This window comes from Ambystoma mexicanum, chromosome 12, assembly GCF_040938575.1.
Source record: "Ambystoma mexicanum isolate Mex_15411 chromosome 12, UKY_AmexF1_1, whole genome shotgun sequence".
In the NCBI taxonomy this organism is placed as follows: domain Eukaryota; kingdom Metazoa; phylum Chordata; class Amphibia; order Caudata; family Ambystomatidae; genus Ambystoma; species Ambystoma mexicanum.
In genome coordinates, this window is record NC_090936.1 from 280,391,222 (window position 1) to 280,410,185 (window position 18,964).

The following is an 18,964-nucleotide window of genomic DNA, read 5'->3' on the forward strand; positions in this document are numbered from 1 at the left end:
GACATTGGAACAATCAGTGCTGCTTCGTGACCCATCAGCGGAGTTGCCGTTTCATCCTGACTTCAGGTTTTTTCCACCAGGAGGGTTTTCCAAATTCCTTACGGGTCTCTGTGTGGCATCTTTGCAGGACCTGAATGGGATTGGGAAGGCTTTCTATAGCATCTTTTACCCTTTGCTTAACACACAGGTGAGTGCCCACCCAGGTGAGTTTGTTTCTTAAAGTAAAATAATATGGAGTTTTTCAACACGTATCCAAAGCTGTTAAATAATTGCTTAGTTGATAAGTGTTAAATGTTCATACTTACACTGAGGATACCCAGCTCTTAGTATATTATAGGTAAGCCAAGAGGCAGGCAAGGCTGTCTCAATAAGTACTTGTGCGTAACTCAGACATGATGGACTAAAGTTGCTTGTCTTGGTGTGGTAAGAAAACAGTGCTCATTTCAATGGACTCACAATCAGCGGTTACCAAAACAGCAGACTATCCATCACTCAAAGTGGTGATATGTCAAAGACATCTCCTCTAATCTCATGCAAGACTGAAACTTTGGGGTAATGTTCAACCACTGTCTAATCAAGGTGTCCCATGTCAACCAAATGAACAATAGCAGTTTATTTTAAATATGATTCTTAACAAAACCACCAACATTCCAGAAGAGAAAAGAAGGACCAACAAGTTCCTCAAGTCATTATTAGCTTGAGGAAAGACCTATGATGTATCTGGCTGTGGCTAATCAATTGCAGCCAGAGGTTAATTTAAAGATCAGTATACATGCTCAAAATCATTTTTAATTAGCTTCCTCTACAAAACTTTGAAAAGTAAGAGTGGGAAGATATATTGCTACAAGATCATTATAATCACTTTCAAAATAATCTCAAGAACAGAGATGGGATACCATTCGGAAAAAACATGTGTTCTACTTGCCTCACAAACATAGAATGTGCTACCTGATTAGGTGCAAGTGTTGTGAATTCACTGACCTCCCATGAATTCACTGACCTCCCTATCCTCACAAGTGGGGGTAACAGGCTCCTATGGACGGGGAATGTCAAGCCGCTGTGCCTCCCAGAGGGTGGATGAGGTTGGTTCAAGCAGGCCAGCTACACCCTGTGAGATGCAGTACTCCCTAATATCACAATACTGGCATAGAGAGCATTGAATAACCCATGAGTCCCAGAATGTCTGGGGGCTTCTCAAACAAACCCAGAGCTTAGAAACCACACTGGGACACTGGGAGTTTTCTGTTCCCCATGAATTAGGCACATTAGTGGAGTCCCCTTGGAGATAATTGCATGGCTGCTAATCAGACTGGGAAGTAGCAGTGTTCCCAAATAAGAGATAAGATACTTCAAAGTAATAAGGTAAAAACAGCAGAACTGCATCTGGAAAACACCTGCAGAATCTGATGAAATACTATCTGTGAAGGACTGGGAAATCAAGGCGTGTGCACAACACATCCCAGGCGTTTCTATGCTCCGACGAATCCCAGCGAAAGAGGGCGGAACTGCACAGTTACACGTTCCACAAACAAAACAATTCAAAGATTGAGCTGAACGCTGTGCTTAGCTTTAATTCCTGCCAGAGGCAATTAGTTAAAGCATTTGTTTACCCAATCGCAGAGTGAAACAAACAATCTAATGAGGATGGGGTAGTTTTGATTTGGGGAATAAACAATCAGATGCCCCTAGTTCAAACACTAATCAGACTTAACTTACAAAGAGTTGGAGAAGAAGTACAGTCCATCTAAGGGCAGTATAAGAAAGGGTGGTAGGTACACAGGAGGATAGGATCCCGGTGGACACAGATTGCCTGCCTCTGCTCCTTTGCTAAAAAGGGGGTGGAAGTACCCAGAAGAAAGAAAAGCTCTAACCCTCTGGAAGAGTTTGTAGGCTGAGAGCTGCCTTCGAGGGAGAATCCTGTAAGAAGAACCCAGTCAAAAGAGAGAAATCTATCTTCCCAACTGGAGGGCCAAATATCTAGACCTCCACCAGCAACACCACTGCAGAGGAAGGTATGATTTGCCATGGCACCAGAAAATGTCTGTTGTCTGACAAGTACCCTGATGAGGGGGGTAAAACCTATCACAACCAGTGGAGCACCAGAGCACGCTCCAGGCTTGACCTGTTAGGCTAAGGTCTGGAGGAAGACAAAACATTAACACATAGAATAAGGCCTTGGGTAAGGCCCGTTATAAACATAGAATCTTGAGGTAATGAGACTTCTTAGTTCCACACTTGTTAATTAAGTCTTCTTAGCCCTTTTGAATTCACAAGAGGCGCTTTCTGTGTTCCCTTGTATGCCAGCCCTTTGATTCTGTGTGGCTTGGGATTTCTGGTGCCTGTTATCTGACCTTTCCCTATGAATTTCAATTTGTGTCTCGCCAGTATTTTAGAGGCAGTATAAATGTTTCTGCTGGGGATGTATTTCTCTATTTGGACTTCCAACCTGAGTGAGGGGTAGATATCGTTGAGTGAGGGGATTGAAGATATGTGGCTCTACCCCTGTCTGGCAGGTTACTAGGGTATCCTGCCACTTGTCCTCATGGAACCCAAAATAGCGTCCCATTGCAGGGCACAGAGTGTTTTGCAGTGAAGTTAGGCAGTTGCAGGGATGGGGTTCTCCGGTGGTCAGATTGGGTCTAGGAAAATCTTGACTGAGTCTTGGGATTGTCTTGATGCTTGTCCCAATGTAACAAGGAAGCTGGTTCCATTTCAAATGTTTAGGATTTTGGTCCCCTAGCTTCTGAACTTCTCTTGTTCTCATGTTCTGACCAGGGAGTGTGGCGAGTTGACTGAACTCCCAATGTTACTATTTATGTATTGTGTTTTAATTCCATCAGGAACTTTTCACAATTGTTTTTAATCATATCAAATCAAATAATCCAATTTACAAATACAATTCTAAAATGACATCCTAAAAACAATTCATTTAATTATTACAGAAATACTAGAAAATCACATTATTTAAGAATCACAGTCTCAGACATTTCCCATTTGTGGATTGCATTTAAACGTTTGAATATGTTTTCCCAAATTCTATAAAGTGCTATGTGCGTTGCCACTGACTCCGTATTTAGGTAATAAGACCAAAATTGCTGATATTTAATTGACTCATAATTATGCGTCAATTTGGCCAAATGAGTCATGTATACAGATCCTAATTTGGGACATTCTGTGAACAGATGTTTGACAGTTTCCTTATTTGATTGAATCTTTCTTCTGGGGGTAACACCCAATTCGCAACACAGATTGCTCGCACCGGTAACTGATTTGTGCGCATTTGAAGTCCAAGTTTACGAACAGCAGGATCTGGGCATCTCAGTAAGTAAAGTTGAGGTTTCCGTTACTTATGTATAACCATGGCTACCCGAGGATAGCTGTGTCATTTTCATAAATGTTCGTAATTCCCCCCCCATCCCATCTAAACAGCCTTCTAGCAAATGCTCCTTTTAACGTATTTAACTGATTACATTGTGTAAAATCAGGAAACCAATTTAGTCCTACCCACAGGTCTATGATTAAAGTCACAAACAGGTTTACTGATATAACAGAGACCACCAGGCTAACTCTGCCAGACTATCATTGATAAGGGACAGGAAGGGCACAATTTGGCTTTTACAAATAGGTCCCCCCTGCGCTTCATTAGCATTGCCCTTAGGGAAATTAATCCCAGTTCCAATCGAATATACTCAATAGGAGTTGAGCATGGTATACCCAGAAATCAACGCCAAAAATAGCCCTCAATATTATTTAGCCACTTCAAGTCCCTTAAAGCTAGACCAGCTAAACCGTACAACACCTAGGGACAAAACGACTGCTTATAGAGTACCAGAATGCCTGCCAGTGAAAAACCTGCATGCTGGTATGCAAATGTATGCACCAGCAGCGTTATTTGTTTGACCTTCCTGATCTTGGTCTCAGAGATTTCCGTAGCTACGTTTATTGGACATCGCTAGCCAATGTTACTATACGAATGGGGGTAAGGGTGGGCAGCATTTATTCATTACTAACCGTGGAGAGGCACAATTTGTGAAATTCAAAGATCAGTTAGGAGACAACCAATGTTCCCTTTAATTATTTTTCTCCATGTGCGGAACCGGTTGGCTGTTGTGTGCACATTATTTTCCATGTGCGCAACTGACTAATGAGATAAGCCACTTTGTGTGCTACCATCGCAGAAGAGAGTTTGGAAAGGAATTTCCTCTTCCCAGCCACTGCAATTCTTTAAAAATCTTACATCATTTTTTCCAAACACATAGGCTAAAATAAAATGTCTTATGTGATTATACAGAAAACTCATCAACCAGTCCAAGACTTCAATATCTACCACAGTACCTTACAAAAGTAGTTCTGCGCAGAGAAAAATGTCGGTCTCGTTAGGAGTTTGGTAGTAAGTGGTAAAGTTGGCGGTAACTCAATTACCGCCAACTTCACCACTAGGCCAAATTACGATTTCGGGGCTGGGGTGGAAGATTTGTCTCCAGGAAAATCCTGGCAGTAAATCATCCCAACTTAATGCCGAAATTGTCGGAATTTCCACTGCAGTAATTCACCCAAAAAAGCCACATTGAGTCCGATGGACTGGACTCAATATGAATGGGGAATTACACTGCTACCATCAGTTGTAATCCAGCGGAAATTCCTCCGGACCAAGTGGCTGTAACAGTAATTAATTTGGACAGTATTGTGGCAGATTTACGCCAGGATACCGCCCCAAATTTTAATGAGGCCATCTATGTTTTATGCCACTGGAAAATCACTCATTTGTATTACAAAACACAAATATCTCTTAGTTGCGTTACCAGATATCTCGTGTAAACAATATTTATTCTCAAATAAATGTTTCTTTATATTCTGATTTTTCAAAAAAGGGAATTTTGATTCTTGATTTGATAATCCCGTGGTCAGCCGACACGTGTTTCGATCCAAGGGGTCTTTATCAAAGCTGGTGCGTTATTGTTCATTGACCGTTAGGTAGGTTGGCTTTTGGTGGTGGGTTGGGGTAGGTGGGTTCCACTCCTTGAATAGGCTGGCTTGCCAGCCTGTTACCGCTGTGAATGATGCCCCTGGCATTTGTGGCTCTCAAATATCTCTTGTCATAACTGATGTGGCTGTGAAGAAACTCCGACAGAATACATTTGCCAATGGATTAATGTCAATTAAAAGCAATGCATCAAAACATGCTGAAAGAGTTCAAGTGGCACTTTAATGAAGTAAGTCAAGGGCCAGGAGAGCATGTTTCTAATAATTTGCGTTGGAATGATAATTGCATCAGAATAACTGCACCTTAGAATATGATGATCCAAAATTCCTGTACTTCTGTTTACTATCCACATTACATTCTCCTGTGGATAGTGCTTATACCAGCTTTAGAGCGAAGGGACATATGCACTTTGCATTTTAACGCCCTAAAAAAGGAAAATGTGCCTAACAAAAACGAGAAAGAATTAACATATCATTGCTTCAACCCACAAAGCTTCACTGATATTTTTTCGAATTAGTGACCAGTAGAGCAGTGGCATAGGAAGGAAGGAACTATAATAATATTAATGCCCGATCTCAAAAGGAATTTTATGGGGAAAGAACATCTTTTAATAAGCAGAATGCATCCCTATTGGCAAAGCTAATTACTTTTCACTCCCTGAAAAATCATTTGACTCCAAGTAGGAAGCAAAATCTGATTAGAGCCCTGCTTGTACCCCTGACATAGGGAGTGAAATGACAGTGTATAGTTTTGCCCATCCTTCCTCACCACAGCTTAGATGAAATTAAACAAGAGACTTCCTGATGTTTATTATCGAGCCCTGTTGAAGAAAATCACACATGTTTGCCTTTTAAGTTAATTACATCAATTCATCAGAGATACAAATGATTTAGTGCCTTCTTATGTAACTATGGATCCCTCTTCTGTAATTCTTTGTGATCAGTTAAATAAGATGCAGGGAGATGCTAGAGACTGTACACACAGAACACACGGTTATATTGAAAAGCTCTCAGCAGTTGAGCAAAGAAAGAAAAAGAAGGTGCTGTTGTCTAGATGGGTACGAGAATTTCCTATCCTTAAGCAAACACGCAACACATTTATTTTCAGTGCACTGCCGAAAGTCTGACTTGGTCTTTGAAATGTGCTGCTTTGTTCATCACCCGCAAGGAGTGAAGCTTCCACCGATAGCCCCTGTGCTAGTCTCCAACACTAGTTGATGGAGCACTGTAAAAAGTGTGGAACTGTAGCAGTAAACACTCACGGGGATATTTGCAGACCCACAACACTTTGCAAGCAAGGCATATTTAAATGCCTCAACATATGATGTGCATTTTAAGAATGCCATGACTCTGCATGTACACAATTCTTTTGCAGTGCATTCAAGATTGTTTGCAACATATACATGTATCATTGTGTAGGATTACACAAGTGCTCAGCGAAACTGTTTTTGTATAGAAGCAAGTTACCATATAATGTGTGAAGCTCTATGTCCAAAGGAACTCTGAACACTTGGAAACGATGCAGATTGTGTGAAAAGCATTCTCCTGTCTGAATATCCGGTGCCCTGATACTATGGACGAGTAATCCCAGGCATAGTCCATACCCATTATCCCTTGTAGGCTAGGTAAATGATACTGCAATGTTGCTCTCTACTTGTAGGGTAATGTTAGTAATGCTAAAGTAGGAGACGCTGAGCATCACATTTGTCTTTTTAAAATCTTTAGAGGGCAAATTAATATTCAAGTTTTATAATGCGTTAAATTACAAGGGTGCCACTTCAAAGCACTTGAGTGACATATGTACAAAGAAGAGGAAGTATGGGATTTGGTTACACATCCAAGAAGCCTGCTTGCTTACAAGTTAGTATCCGATATTTGAGCTGGTAGGTAGAATATATAGTGTGGGTGACGCTTTTGGTAAGGCACAATCAGTAACAGAAATTCTAGCGCGTGAACGTTATTCATGTTACAACAAACATAAAACAAGTAGATGTAGGCACACGTCTGCTAACCTTTCACAGAGCAAAGAGAGGAAGAGTCAAGGTTGTCCGGTAGTATCTTAATGTACTGTAGGGCAGAAGTTAGAGTCCTAAGGTAAAAGTGTGGTAGAGTCAGGTTTACAAGTCATGGGTGGGTAGGAAACATTTTTGGTTAATGTGTGCAGGCATATCTTGGTTAGATTCTTCAGTTCATGGAGCCAGTTTTTCATATTCGTTTTTAACCTCTTGTGTTGCATTTTGCTGTTAGGGATTTTAGGTGCATAGTAGTGTAATGCAAATTAGCAGAATATCAAGACTAGTTGCTTATTTTAAGAGAACGACATTTTCAGGTAATTGCTGTGGCTTGTGCCTTATTGAATCTTTTTGAATAGGTGAGAATTGTCTGTGTGCGCTGCTAAAAATCTTCTGAGCGGCACCCACAAGGAAGCTGGGTAAGCGCACAGCTTAGAGGGAACGTTGGAGACAACCAATCCAGAGTCATCAGACAAAATTCTAACAAACCTTAACAATCATTAGTGTTGAAAGGGTGAAGAAGAACAGTTAAGCACTATAAAAAAAGAGCTGGGTAAGATCAGTCAGGGCGGCAGCCACAGATGTCAAAGGACTGGGAACTGGAGAACATGTTCCTTGCCACTTCCTGGAGTAGCAGGGATAAAGCCACTTGGTACAAAGTGGTAACTTTTGTGGAAGAACTGCTGAATAGCAGGACCCTGACACAAGAGTGAGATACCTGCCAAAGGTTCAAAAGTATACCTATGCAAGTGAATGCTGATATTCCAGGTCTTGGTGCAACCTGTTCAAGCGAATGTCGACCATCAACATCATGGTGTGACTTGTCCAAGTGAATGCTGATAATCCGAGTTGTAGTGTGACCTGTTCAAGTCCATACTAAAATCCAGAGGTCCTGGAGAGACCTGAAACAGTGATACTCTAAGATCCGAGGGAAGACCTAGTTTGAATATAAAAGCCTCTAAGTGACCAATCTGGCTGTGAACCAGATGTAAGAAACAAATCAAGTGAATCAGTGAGACGGATGGATAATCCAAGTTGGAAGATAAAGAGGCTAAATCAGAGTCTTGAGTGATGTGTGAAATGCCAAGGACCTGGAAGAGGTCTGAAGAAGAATGAGAATGCAAGTAGGTTGTAGTGTGGTGCTTGCATTGCACATAGCAATGCAAGCTATGGAATGTACTGCAGTGGTGGAACCTGGGTTTCCTCAGTGTTCCGGGAATGTCAGATAGGCATTCAGGATGGGGGGTCACAGCTAGAAGGATGTCTTTACCTTATCTCTCTCTCCCTCCATCCAACTGTATACCCTGTAACACTAATAAAGCTCCTGTATCTTTAGAATCACCGACTTCAGAGTCTTCACTGCGGCTTACCCGAGTATCTTGTGACCACAGACACTACAGTAGGAAGACCAAGGAGGGGACAGACTGGGTAAATCCTAGAAAAGTCAGCCGAGGAGAAACACCTTTCTTTTGTGTTTGAGACTGGAGTTGAACTTTGCTAAGCAGATTTTGTGAATTCTATTGTTGACAAACATGTGTATCATTTGTGTTTAGGTGAGGGACTATCCTGGGGGGTAAGTGCTTGTTATGTATAAGATTGGAAATGTGTTGGCCAACTCCTTTAGACACTGTGTATTAGAAAAGGAGTCGCTGGAGGGACAAGGACTTGGAGGATTATGTCAACAATGGTTTGGAGATACACCACTGGAATAGTAAACACTGGAAATATAATTCACTTTATTTTACTACCTTCCTGACAGAGTTTATAGACAGATGCCCTTTTCATTTGTAGAGTTCCTTTAGGTCTAATGCCTAACTTGAATCATGCCTAATTAAAACTACTTATTTGACTCACTCTTTGTTGGCATCACGTTTCAGTGATCGACCTCCATGCAGGGGGGAAAGGAGGTCTCAAGAATGGGGTCAGGACAGTGAATAAAACAATGCTCAATTGACTAACCGAACTTCACTCTGGTGAAAGAGATCATGTTAAGCACTATGTTAACAGTTGTGTGCATTAATGTATGTTGCTATTGATATTGATTTCAAAATTAGCAGTCGGCAGTCTTGATATATACCTTCTGCTATGTTTGGAATCCCAATTTACCTATTCTCAGATGAGAAGCGGGTACAAATGTGTTTGACCTATACTTTTTTAACAAAGGGCCACTTATAATCGTGTAGTGGTAGTGTTTGGAGGATTCAGTTGTTGGGAGCTTGAAGTTGTTTAGCTCCACTTGTAACACATAAGAGCCTACTTCCGATAGTCATCAGGGGCTACTTTTAACTCTCCAGGCACAATTTTGACATACATGTGTCCAGGAATTTGTTTTAAAAGAGCATTAGGACACATCCGACAGGCATCTAAAATGTAATGGGAAATCGGGAATGACAAGCCACTCAGCCATCATTACTCAGTGATGCCTCGCATGCAGGAGATGCTTTTAGCTCCTGAAGTCCTTATGTGATCGAAACCCCGGGTGGGACCAAGATGTAAGAAATGGAGTGGGCACATTTTGTCAAGTTAGCCAGAATGTTCCATGATAACCAGAATTTAGAAGCACAACATGTACAGTGATAAGTACAGAAATGGCATGCCTACCTTGCTGCTGGATGCATTCAAAGAAGTAGCTGAAACTCCCAGCTGCTCCAGGACCATTAACTGATCCTCCATCAGTGACACCAGTGGACAAATGACAAGTGTAAAACCTGAAAAAGAAGAAATAGTTTCATCTTAAGTGTTATACTCTTTATTTGAACACAAATGTGATGTCTTGCTAGATCAAATACAGCCATTCATCAGAAGGATAAAATAGGGTTAAATTTTTTTTTTTCTCAAACACATTTTTGTATATAGTAAATTATATAATTTTAATCCTCTATGTAGCTCACACAAGGAGAGAGTAGCTTGGTCTACTAACTGGTTTAGATCCCATTTAAACAGAGCACAAGCATCAAAGGATCAGAAATACCACTTAAATGCATAATTTCCTTTTTTTGTTGAGCCACACCGATTGGTGCCTTTTTCCAGCAGCACTGTTTAAAGATAGGCAAAGTGTGGTTAATGCTCTGCTGCACTAGGTGGCAGGCTATACTTGGTGTGCCCAGTTCTCATGGGAAATATCTAGAGAATGTAAAATGATAAAACCACAATTAAGATTATTATCACTTTTTTCTTTTTTACTAACACCACAAATCACATGCCCAGATGACGAACATATTGCTCGAAACAAACATTGCCATTTATTTTGCTCTATTGTGCTGTATACAAGGTTAAGCTAACCACTGACACATAATTATTGTTGCAAACGATGCTAGTGATTGATGTATTTAATACTCAAAATTGATAAATAACTATTCAACTGGTGATTTGAAGATTTGTGTTCAGTATGCAGTAATATTATCCATAAATAATTATTTTAACTCCGGACCTATTCCATATTTGAGAGGTTTGCAAGGGGGTACCCTCTTTGTGGCTGGATAGTGCAATACTGTATTTATAATAAATGGAGAAACACAGCACAAGACTGAAGCCCATACCCGACTTAAATCCCTACTATTTAGGCATGACCGAGTCTCTTATCTCTACCTCGTTTGAGGCTCGGAAAATAAACACGTGATCATCAGTTGTTTCATGCCAACATTCACCCTAGGCTGTGGCTGTGTCTCAGCACAAAAAGACAGGCCTGCCTAGGTTTGTGTGCTTGCCAACATGATTAAACATATACAGCCAGGAATTTTAAAGTTCTTGGACTCGAAGAGATACCACCCTGGCACATTACTCTGAATTATACACTTGACACAGGAGCTATCATGTTAATGTATTTAATATGACAACCTACCTTCTGAGAGCTCTTATTCTCATTACACAAGCTAAAGCAAAAGCAGATATGTTACATAGCATCATACCAAGGAACAGTATTGCCATGTGGGCAAAGAGCATGTTTGAATAGCTGAATAATAGAACAAGTGGTAGTTTTAGTTTAACAGCATGAGTAACCTTGGTGTTATGCTATACTATACTACACACCATCAGTCTCAATGCACTCAACAAGTCCCCACCCTTCACTCACGTTTAGAGCAGAATGTGCTTCAAATGAAACCGTGCCTTCTGGGGTTTACGAGTTTTGCTTAGCTGGGCCCGGCTGTCTCTTTCCTGCTGCTGCTCTGCTCATGACTCTTCTGCTCTGTACTCTTCCCCAGCCCCGAGAGCGTAGATGGACAGGCAAGTCTGCTGATCTCCCTTTCTCTTTTTATTTGGGCCTTATATGTAAGAAGGAGCATAGTTTCCCTGCCCGTGTGCGTGAGTCATATCCGCTATCTGGAAGAGTAAGGCCTACATTTCTGAGTGTCACTGTGCTCGTTGAGTATGATCTCCTATGTACAACTCCACTAAATCGGTTTTAGCTCCTTTTAGTGAGCTTTGTACTCGTTCAGTGACTGCTTCCAATGTATTCCATGGGCCTTGGCTTAGAGAAGAGACAGGTATGTCACTTGTTACTTCATAGTTTTTCAGACATTCATCTCGCTTCTATTCGTGTCCGCCCATTTCCTGTCCCCGACTCCTTATCAGATGTAGGAATCAATGGTGTGAAGTCAACGCTTGCACCTACTGGTGTGCAGTTAAAATAGCTGCTACTGTTGCTCATCTGCTAGAACAGGAAAGCACCACTTCCTGGGCTTTGGTTAGGCCAAAACATATTCGTCCAGCAAGGGTGCACACTAGCTTTCTGTCCAAAACGTGTGCTGCATGTTTGACAACCATTCTTCGGCTATCAATGGCTGCAGGCCTACATGATGTGAAAAACAGCTCCAATCTACATTTGTCATTGTTTCACTGGCTACAGACTGCATGATATGTGAAAATATGTATTAACTTAGGTTTGTTTTCATATTCCCGCCCCCCAATAACTCTTATTCTGCCTTTAGGGGCTCATAAGAGTGAATACAGTGCGCAGAGGGGTGAAGATTTTGGCAGTGGCATTATTGGAGTGCAGGGTGGTGCTTTATAAAGGTAACCATAGGGAGACCGGTCTGCGATGCATGAGTTGTGTGTGTCCCTTAAAACTGCTGATTTGGCTCCCAGTGTCAAGTACCTGGTTTCTTGAGCGCATCCTCCCTGGTATCTTGGTGGTGGTTAGATGCATTCCACTGTGCTCCAGATTGCGCACAAGTCCAGGACAACAGGAGGAGTCAACCCCCTACCACCCTGAGTCTGAAAACACTCAGGGAAGGTCAGGGTCCAACTCCCCGCAATGCAGGCTCACCTCCTGGAATTATGTGATGCAGAAACGTAGCACCATGATACCCAAGGAGAGGTATCAGAGATGACAAGGTCAGGGGGATCATGTCTAGTTGGAAAAGCAAAGGGGAAACAAACCCCCAAACAGAGAGAAGGAGAGAGAACTGAAGACATGGTATCCAAGGAGAGATGGGAGAGAAGAGGCAGTAGACCAAGAGAAGGAAGGAAGGAAGGAAGGAAGGAAGGAAGGAAGGAAGGAAGGAAGGAAGGAAGGAAGGAAGGAAGGAAGGAAGGAAACCAGAGCAAGGGGAAGGGGCAAAGCAGGGCAAACAGCAGGCCAAAAAGCAGGCGCCAAGGGAGCAAAGCACAGGCTAACTGGGGGTGTTGAGACACACCCAGGAGAAGTAGCATTAACCTTTTATGGAGCCCTGCAGTGTATTGCCTTGCTAACTGCCGTGACGTCCTGGTACCATGCAACGCGCCCCTAATGGACGGAAGACGTGACTGTGGCAGGATGCTGTTGTGGCATCTGACGTCTAGTAGCCGGAAAGGAACACTGTGCCAAACCCGGGGGAAACAGCACCACCGATGGTACAGGTGCCAGTCTGAAAAAGGTAAGGGGTGGTGGAGCGGAGCGCTGCACAGGACATCCAGGCCCAGGTGGGAAACTGAGCTATGGCAGGACATACCTTATGTTAACCGGTCCTTGATACTGCAACACTCAGACAGTTTAATTGCATTATAGACCTAAATGTTTACAATGTAAATGCATACTCCGGTTCTACTACACACCTAGCAAAATAACACAGTGTGCTCAGGACACTACCAATGATTTCCCAAGATGTGGGGAGAATGGCTTTTTACAAGTCCCCTCGAATTGACACCCAATTGCAGCCATCTGGGATGATGTTTGCTTTAACATATAGAGAATCGCTGGCCTCCCTAAACCCAAGTCCCCATAACTATGTCTGCGTGTTCTGTGAGAAACCTGAGGGTATCCTAACACCTAATCCCCCTGGATCCTCTTCTCAGGTGGCCAGGGAAAAGGCCATTGCTTTTGGATCCTGACCCTAGGAGTGGAGAAGCGAGGGAGGATCAACTGGGTGGAGGAGCCTTGGGCTTTGGGGCGAGGATATCCACAGGTGAGGAAATGGTTTCCTCCTTTCCCTTCTGAAGATCAACCTCACCCTCCCTCAGCCTTCATGAGGTTTTGCAAATCATTTTCATCATTTACCCTCATTCAACCCACTATGGTCCTTAGACGAGTAAGAGGCGACTAGGAGTAGTGAACAATAGTAACCCATTTCACCACTCTAGTACTGAGACGAGGAAGAGGCCTGCAGAGTATTGTAAAGGTCAGGCATGTCTCAACTACTCCACTAATTGCAACCAGGCAATTGTAATTTGGGACTCACACCGGCAACCTGTCAAGCGGTTGCAGGTGTATAAATGGGGATGAGACCAGCAGCAAAGAGTCCAGCAGGGAATCCTATGTGTGAGGAGGCAGCTGTGGTGGGTCCTGCCGGCGAGCCAGGATGCTGGTAGGGGACCCTTTTTGAAGGAGCCAGGACACCGACTGACATCACGGAGGACCTGTGGAGCCCAAGGCGAGAACAGTCATTAGGCTGCCACAGGTGTCAGAGCCTCTGTGTGCGAGAATGAGCAGCTGGAGCTGCGAGCAAGCAGGATAGAGGAATGGACGCCGTCCACGTCCCTGCAGAGTCAGTGGAGTTGCTTGTGTGTGCGCAAGACTGCAGCACGCAACAGAGCGGTGCTCGCTGAAGCTGGTCCACCAACTGGAGAAGCAGAACGGGGCAGCAGGAACCGCTGGGGGGGGAACCCCCGAGGACCAGTGAGTGTCGGGTAAATGCCACTCAAAGCCAGGGAGCTCCTAGCAGGCTGCAGATGAGTAACGAAGTATCAAATTGAATGAAAACTTGAAACTAATTTCTATTATGCATTTTGAATACCGAACTGAATGAAAACTCGAAACAAAGCTGAAAAGGCTGAATTATGCATATTGAATACTGAACTAAATGAAAACTTGAAATTAGGCATATGAAATACTAAATTGAATACAACTTTTTGGGCAAAGCAAATAGCAGATGTCAGCCGAAGGCAAAGTGCTCATGTGAAAGCAGCGTACAAAAAAAGAGCTTAAGTGTGAAAGACTGCGATAGAAAGGTGGGACATGAATAAAACCACCAGAAAGTGAACTTTATGAATGGATGCAGTGTGGCAAGGCCAGAGACTGGCAGGATGTGTGTGGCCAAGCCAAGAGACTAACTAGGAAAAGCCAGAAGAGTGTTGGTCAAGCCAAGAGGCTACCTAGGAAAAGCCAGAATAGTGTAAAACTGCACATAAAGCCAAAATGCTGACACAGAGGAGCTAAGTGAATGTGATTCTGAACACAGGGGCAAGTACAGAATAAGCTGGGTGGGATGAAGAACCTAGGGATCCAGGTTGCCCGAACTGCGATGGGTGGACCGTGTGGTCTGATAACTGCACCTAGACCAGTGAGCCTTAAATTGTGAAGAACCAAAGACATTGTGAAACAAGCCAAGGAGAAGCACTGTGAGCAAGCTGGTGATGCAATCCAGAAGAAGAGTCAGGTTGACCTAGAGTTGTGTTGAACCTTTTGAAAAGACTAAAACAATTACAAGTGGCTGAATTAAAGACTTGGGTAAGGGAACAGCGAGATTTGAGGAATTGCAAATGTCTTGAAAACAGAGCCTCAATACCCTTTTCATTTAAACTGTGTTGCATTGAACTTGGGGAAGGGAACCCCGAGAATTTTGTGGGACGATATTGACTTGAACTTGGGAAACGTAATCTTGAGACTTTTATGGATCTTTCTTGAACTTGGAGAAGGAGAGTTGAAAAGGAAGCTAAAAGCTGGAAGAAGCTCAGACTGTGTTGAACACCATTTCTTTGATTATTGACATGCCTACACATTGTTTAGTTTCAGTTGTGAGGGCAAGGTTTTGGACAGACAGACTTTTAAGTTGAACTCTTTGACTCAGACTTTCCTTAGTTTCGTTCAGGTAGGGAAATCCCACACTAGCATAGGGCAAGTTAGGCCTTCAACCATCCTGATATTTGATTTAATAAACCATTTTGTTTCAAACTTTGAATCTGTTTTCTGTGTCTTGCTTCATGATGCCTTCATGGTTCCCACTGAGAAATCAGAAGGTTTGTGTGGAGGGGATGTCTAGTGGACAAATGGGTGGTATCTACGCGTTGGCTGGGAGACCTATGTCTCACAGCGAATGAGGGGCTCCTTCAGTTAATCTGTTGCAATAAAAAGTACACAACATCTAGACCCAAGTACTTCTCGTCTTGTATACTTGTAAATCTGAATAAGCCCAAATCATCTGACATGTAGACAATCTGACAAATGTGGTCTCCTCTATGGATCATCCTTTTAATTTGGAGTTGGTACTTGCTGCAATCACCCTTTAAGCCTGCTAATCTCATGTTTTCTTTAGTTATTCAGCTTTAATAATTGATTCCCGGTAAACTCTATTATATGATACAATACAATGATGTACTTTTTAAGAGAATATATTTATTGTTTATTTATTTTTTGTAACGCGCAAAAAGACAATCAATCCAGAAGGCATCAGGGTGCTAGAACAAACAAATAACACAAACGCATCCAACTAACTAACTCAGCATGGCCATCAAACACAGAGTCCAAAATACAGTAGTTGGGGTTCAGGTGGATACATAGATTTTAAGGTTTATTTGAAGAAGCTGTGAGGGGTTAGAAATGTGAGGCAGACATCTTTGTGAAGGTTTTTCATAAGATGTCATTTTATTAAATGAAAAGGGTTTGAATAAACACCTCACTATCCCTACCCTAAAGAGGATGTTCCTGCCTATCAAAATAAACTAAGGGAAACACTGAAACAAACGGAATCTATCTCTCAAACTTCTACATACAACAAACATATGAAGGTAATATATGGCAATTCAAATATAACAAGTGTTTCTCCTTGTAACCTGGGTAATCTCCTCCTCCCCCCGTCCCTGCCTACTACTACAACAAAGTCCCTTGCACTGGTATACTCGCCTGCCAGAACTACACAGCTTCTAATACTACTACAAGTTTGAAAAGGCATGAAACACTTTGGTGCTGTTTATATTACAGGGAATGCAGACTATGCTCCTCTCCTCCTGAATATCTCCTATCAGGAGGGCAGCTCTTCTGCCACAACAGTATCTCTTGATTTCTTTTGACTTTCAACATCAGTATTGACTACTTCCTCTGGGAAAACATGGAGCACATTAGTACTGTTTGCTCCAACCTTCTTAGACAATGCATGTTTGGTTCTTTATTAACAATTGCCTCCTCCTCTCTCTGGCAATAGGGGTCACGATTTGTTTGTTTCTCAATTGCTCTCTCTTGGCCTTGGCAATAATGTCTCTTATTAATTTGTTTCACATTTGCCCTCTCTTGGCTTTGTCAATATTTGTTCTTGTTAATCTCCCTAAATATTGCTCTTTCTTGGGTTTGGCAAAGGCTTCGATTTTTATAATTATAATTGTAACCTGCTTGTTTGTTCCCAAGGATCTTACCACGTTAATTGATTTTATCACTTCAGTATGCAAAATTATTCTTAGTCTGCCCCTCTGCTTCTTTACAACAGTTCAGGATTCAATATTTGTAACAGTGGCTAGCGGGCGATTACGGAGCGTCCCAGGGTCACACAAAGCTAGTGAACTCACCAGGTGCTGCATACGCGTCCGTTCGCTCCACTGCCACTCTGCCTTCTTCTTCCTCTGCTTCCCGCTGCATGGTAAGCTTCTTCCTTCTACTTCCCGCAGCCTTTGCCAGTTGGGAAAGGAGCTTTGCTCACTTACACAAGTGTTCAAGTGCTCACCTGCCACTGGAGCACAAATTACTTTGGGGTATGATTTTCTAATTCACGCTTATCGCTGCGCAACCTCGGCAACCACAGCCACTCTAGGGAAAGCTTGCTGAAAAAATGCTTCCCGCTGCGCAGCCTCAGCATACAGAGTTGCCAAGGTTAGAGACCCACACGAAACCGGCATCCACTTCACAATTAGAGGCGTCTCGGCGTCTCTACTTCCTTTCAACTTCTGCTGCCATTGCAACATGGAGTCAATTACTCCACCATCTGCTACTCCTCCTGGCCTGCACCTGAGGGGGCCCTCCTTAGTCCCAGTCAGGAGTGTGTCTTTAACTCTACTAGGCTGCACCTGGCAGTCCTTGGGGTGGGAGGATAGCTCAGGGGCAACGCGTTTGTCTTGGAAGCAAGCCAACGCACAGCAACACAGGTTTGAATCCCGGTCTCGTGCTAAGAAACTGGAAGGTGTCTCACCCGCTAGTCCCCGGGGATCCGTCATCAAGGAGGCCAGGACTCGGCCATCGCATTTGCATCCAGTTCCTGGGGGTGGACCAGTGCAGGAGGATCACCTGGAGGAGGGGTCCATGGGGAGTGGAAGTGGGACACGGGAGGGTGAGACGCGGTACCACCTTCCCAATAACACCTTTTCCCCCATTCTACCAGGTAGGAGACCAAGGAATTCAAATCTCCCTCCCCCGCTTTCTGACACAAAAACGTTCTCATGGACAGTTCACTGTGAGCGGCAACGGACGAACACCGGAGCCGTGTACCTGACGTTCCAACACCATTGCCAGGCAAGGTAATGCAATTATGGATTATTACACACACCTGACTTCCTTCACACTTCCGCACACGGATAAAAGTCAGAGCACGAAAGCACACTGAGCGAGGCAAACCACACGAGGAAACAGCAGTTCCAAGATGGTAGTTTAGTACAAGGAAAAAGACTGCAAGGTGGGAAGTGCCTGTGACCTCTAAAGACCGTTATTTTCGTGACCCGTGGAAAGTGTGAAAAAGTCATGGTGACAACAAGCAAGACAGACACAAGTGATAACAGTTGAAGGGTGTTTATTCAACAATTAATGTCTGTGTACGTATTGTTAAAACGCCTAATCAAAACCTAAATCTAAGATGGGAGTCCAGTGTTGACCATCAAATGAAAAATAAGGCAGTCCTAGTGGCGTTGTGTCAAAATAAAAAGGTCTATACTAAGAAACTTATTGCCAAAAACTCTCAGCTAATACAAAAGGGGTGTGGGATAGTTCTCAAGAAAAGAAAGAAGTGTTCTTAAATAATATGTCAGGATGCGGTAGCCTGGGTCTCCCTTTTCCAAGTTTTATGGGGTAAGATGGGAGCTTGGAGCACAGTATGGTCTCGGGCCTCTCCAGCATGATACAACAGTTCCGATGGCTGTTCTCAGGACCGTCGATGATCAAGTCTCGTCTGCCTTCGGGCCTGATGTGTTCAAATAACAAAAACTAAAAGTTCCTTTCACAAATGGAGGTTTGTTTCCAAAGTTTGCTGGGTGACGGGGTCACCCCTGCACCCCCTCTTCTGGGTGCTGACCCTTCTCAATTGTTTATCACAGTTTCACATCAGGTGATGACTTCATCCCTGGGTCCCCCTCATCTGGGCGCTGACCCTTCCCAATTGTAATCCAAATTATATTACAGTTCCTTTATCAATCAACTCTTGGTAATAAATTTACCCCTGGATCTCTCTCAGTTGTGCTTGGACCCCTCTTGCCTTTTGAGGGATTCCTCCTCCCGCAATTTCTCAAGGTCTTTGGCAAGGGTGGTGGCTTCACCCCTGGATCTCCCTCGGTCAGGCTTGACCTCTTATGTCTTTTAGCGG

The 18,964-nt window shown here is 43.2% G+C and overlaps 1 protein-coding gene across 7 annotated transcripts in view; it reads right to left on the reverse strand.

Moving 5' to 3' along the window:
• Nucleotides 1-18,964, reverse strand: part of RECQL (RecQ like helicase) — a 730,526-nt gene that overhangs the window by 260,328 nt on the left and 451,234 nt on the right. For all 7 annotated transcript variants that reach the window (XM_069628431.1, XM_069628429.1, XM_069628430.1 and 4 more), the window contains one exon: nt 9,597-9,703. In XM_069628431.1, the coding sequence (XP_069484532.1) occupies nt 9,597-9,703 (107 nt within the window). The remainder of the gene's footprint in view (nt 1-9,596; nt 9,704-18,964) is intronic.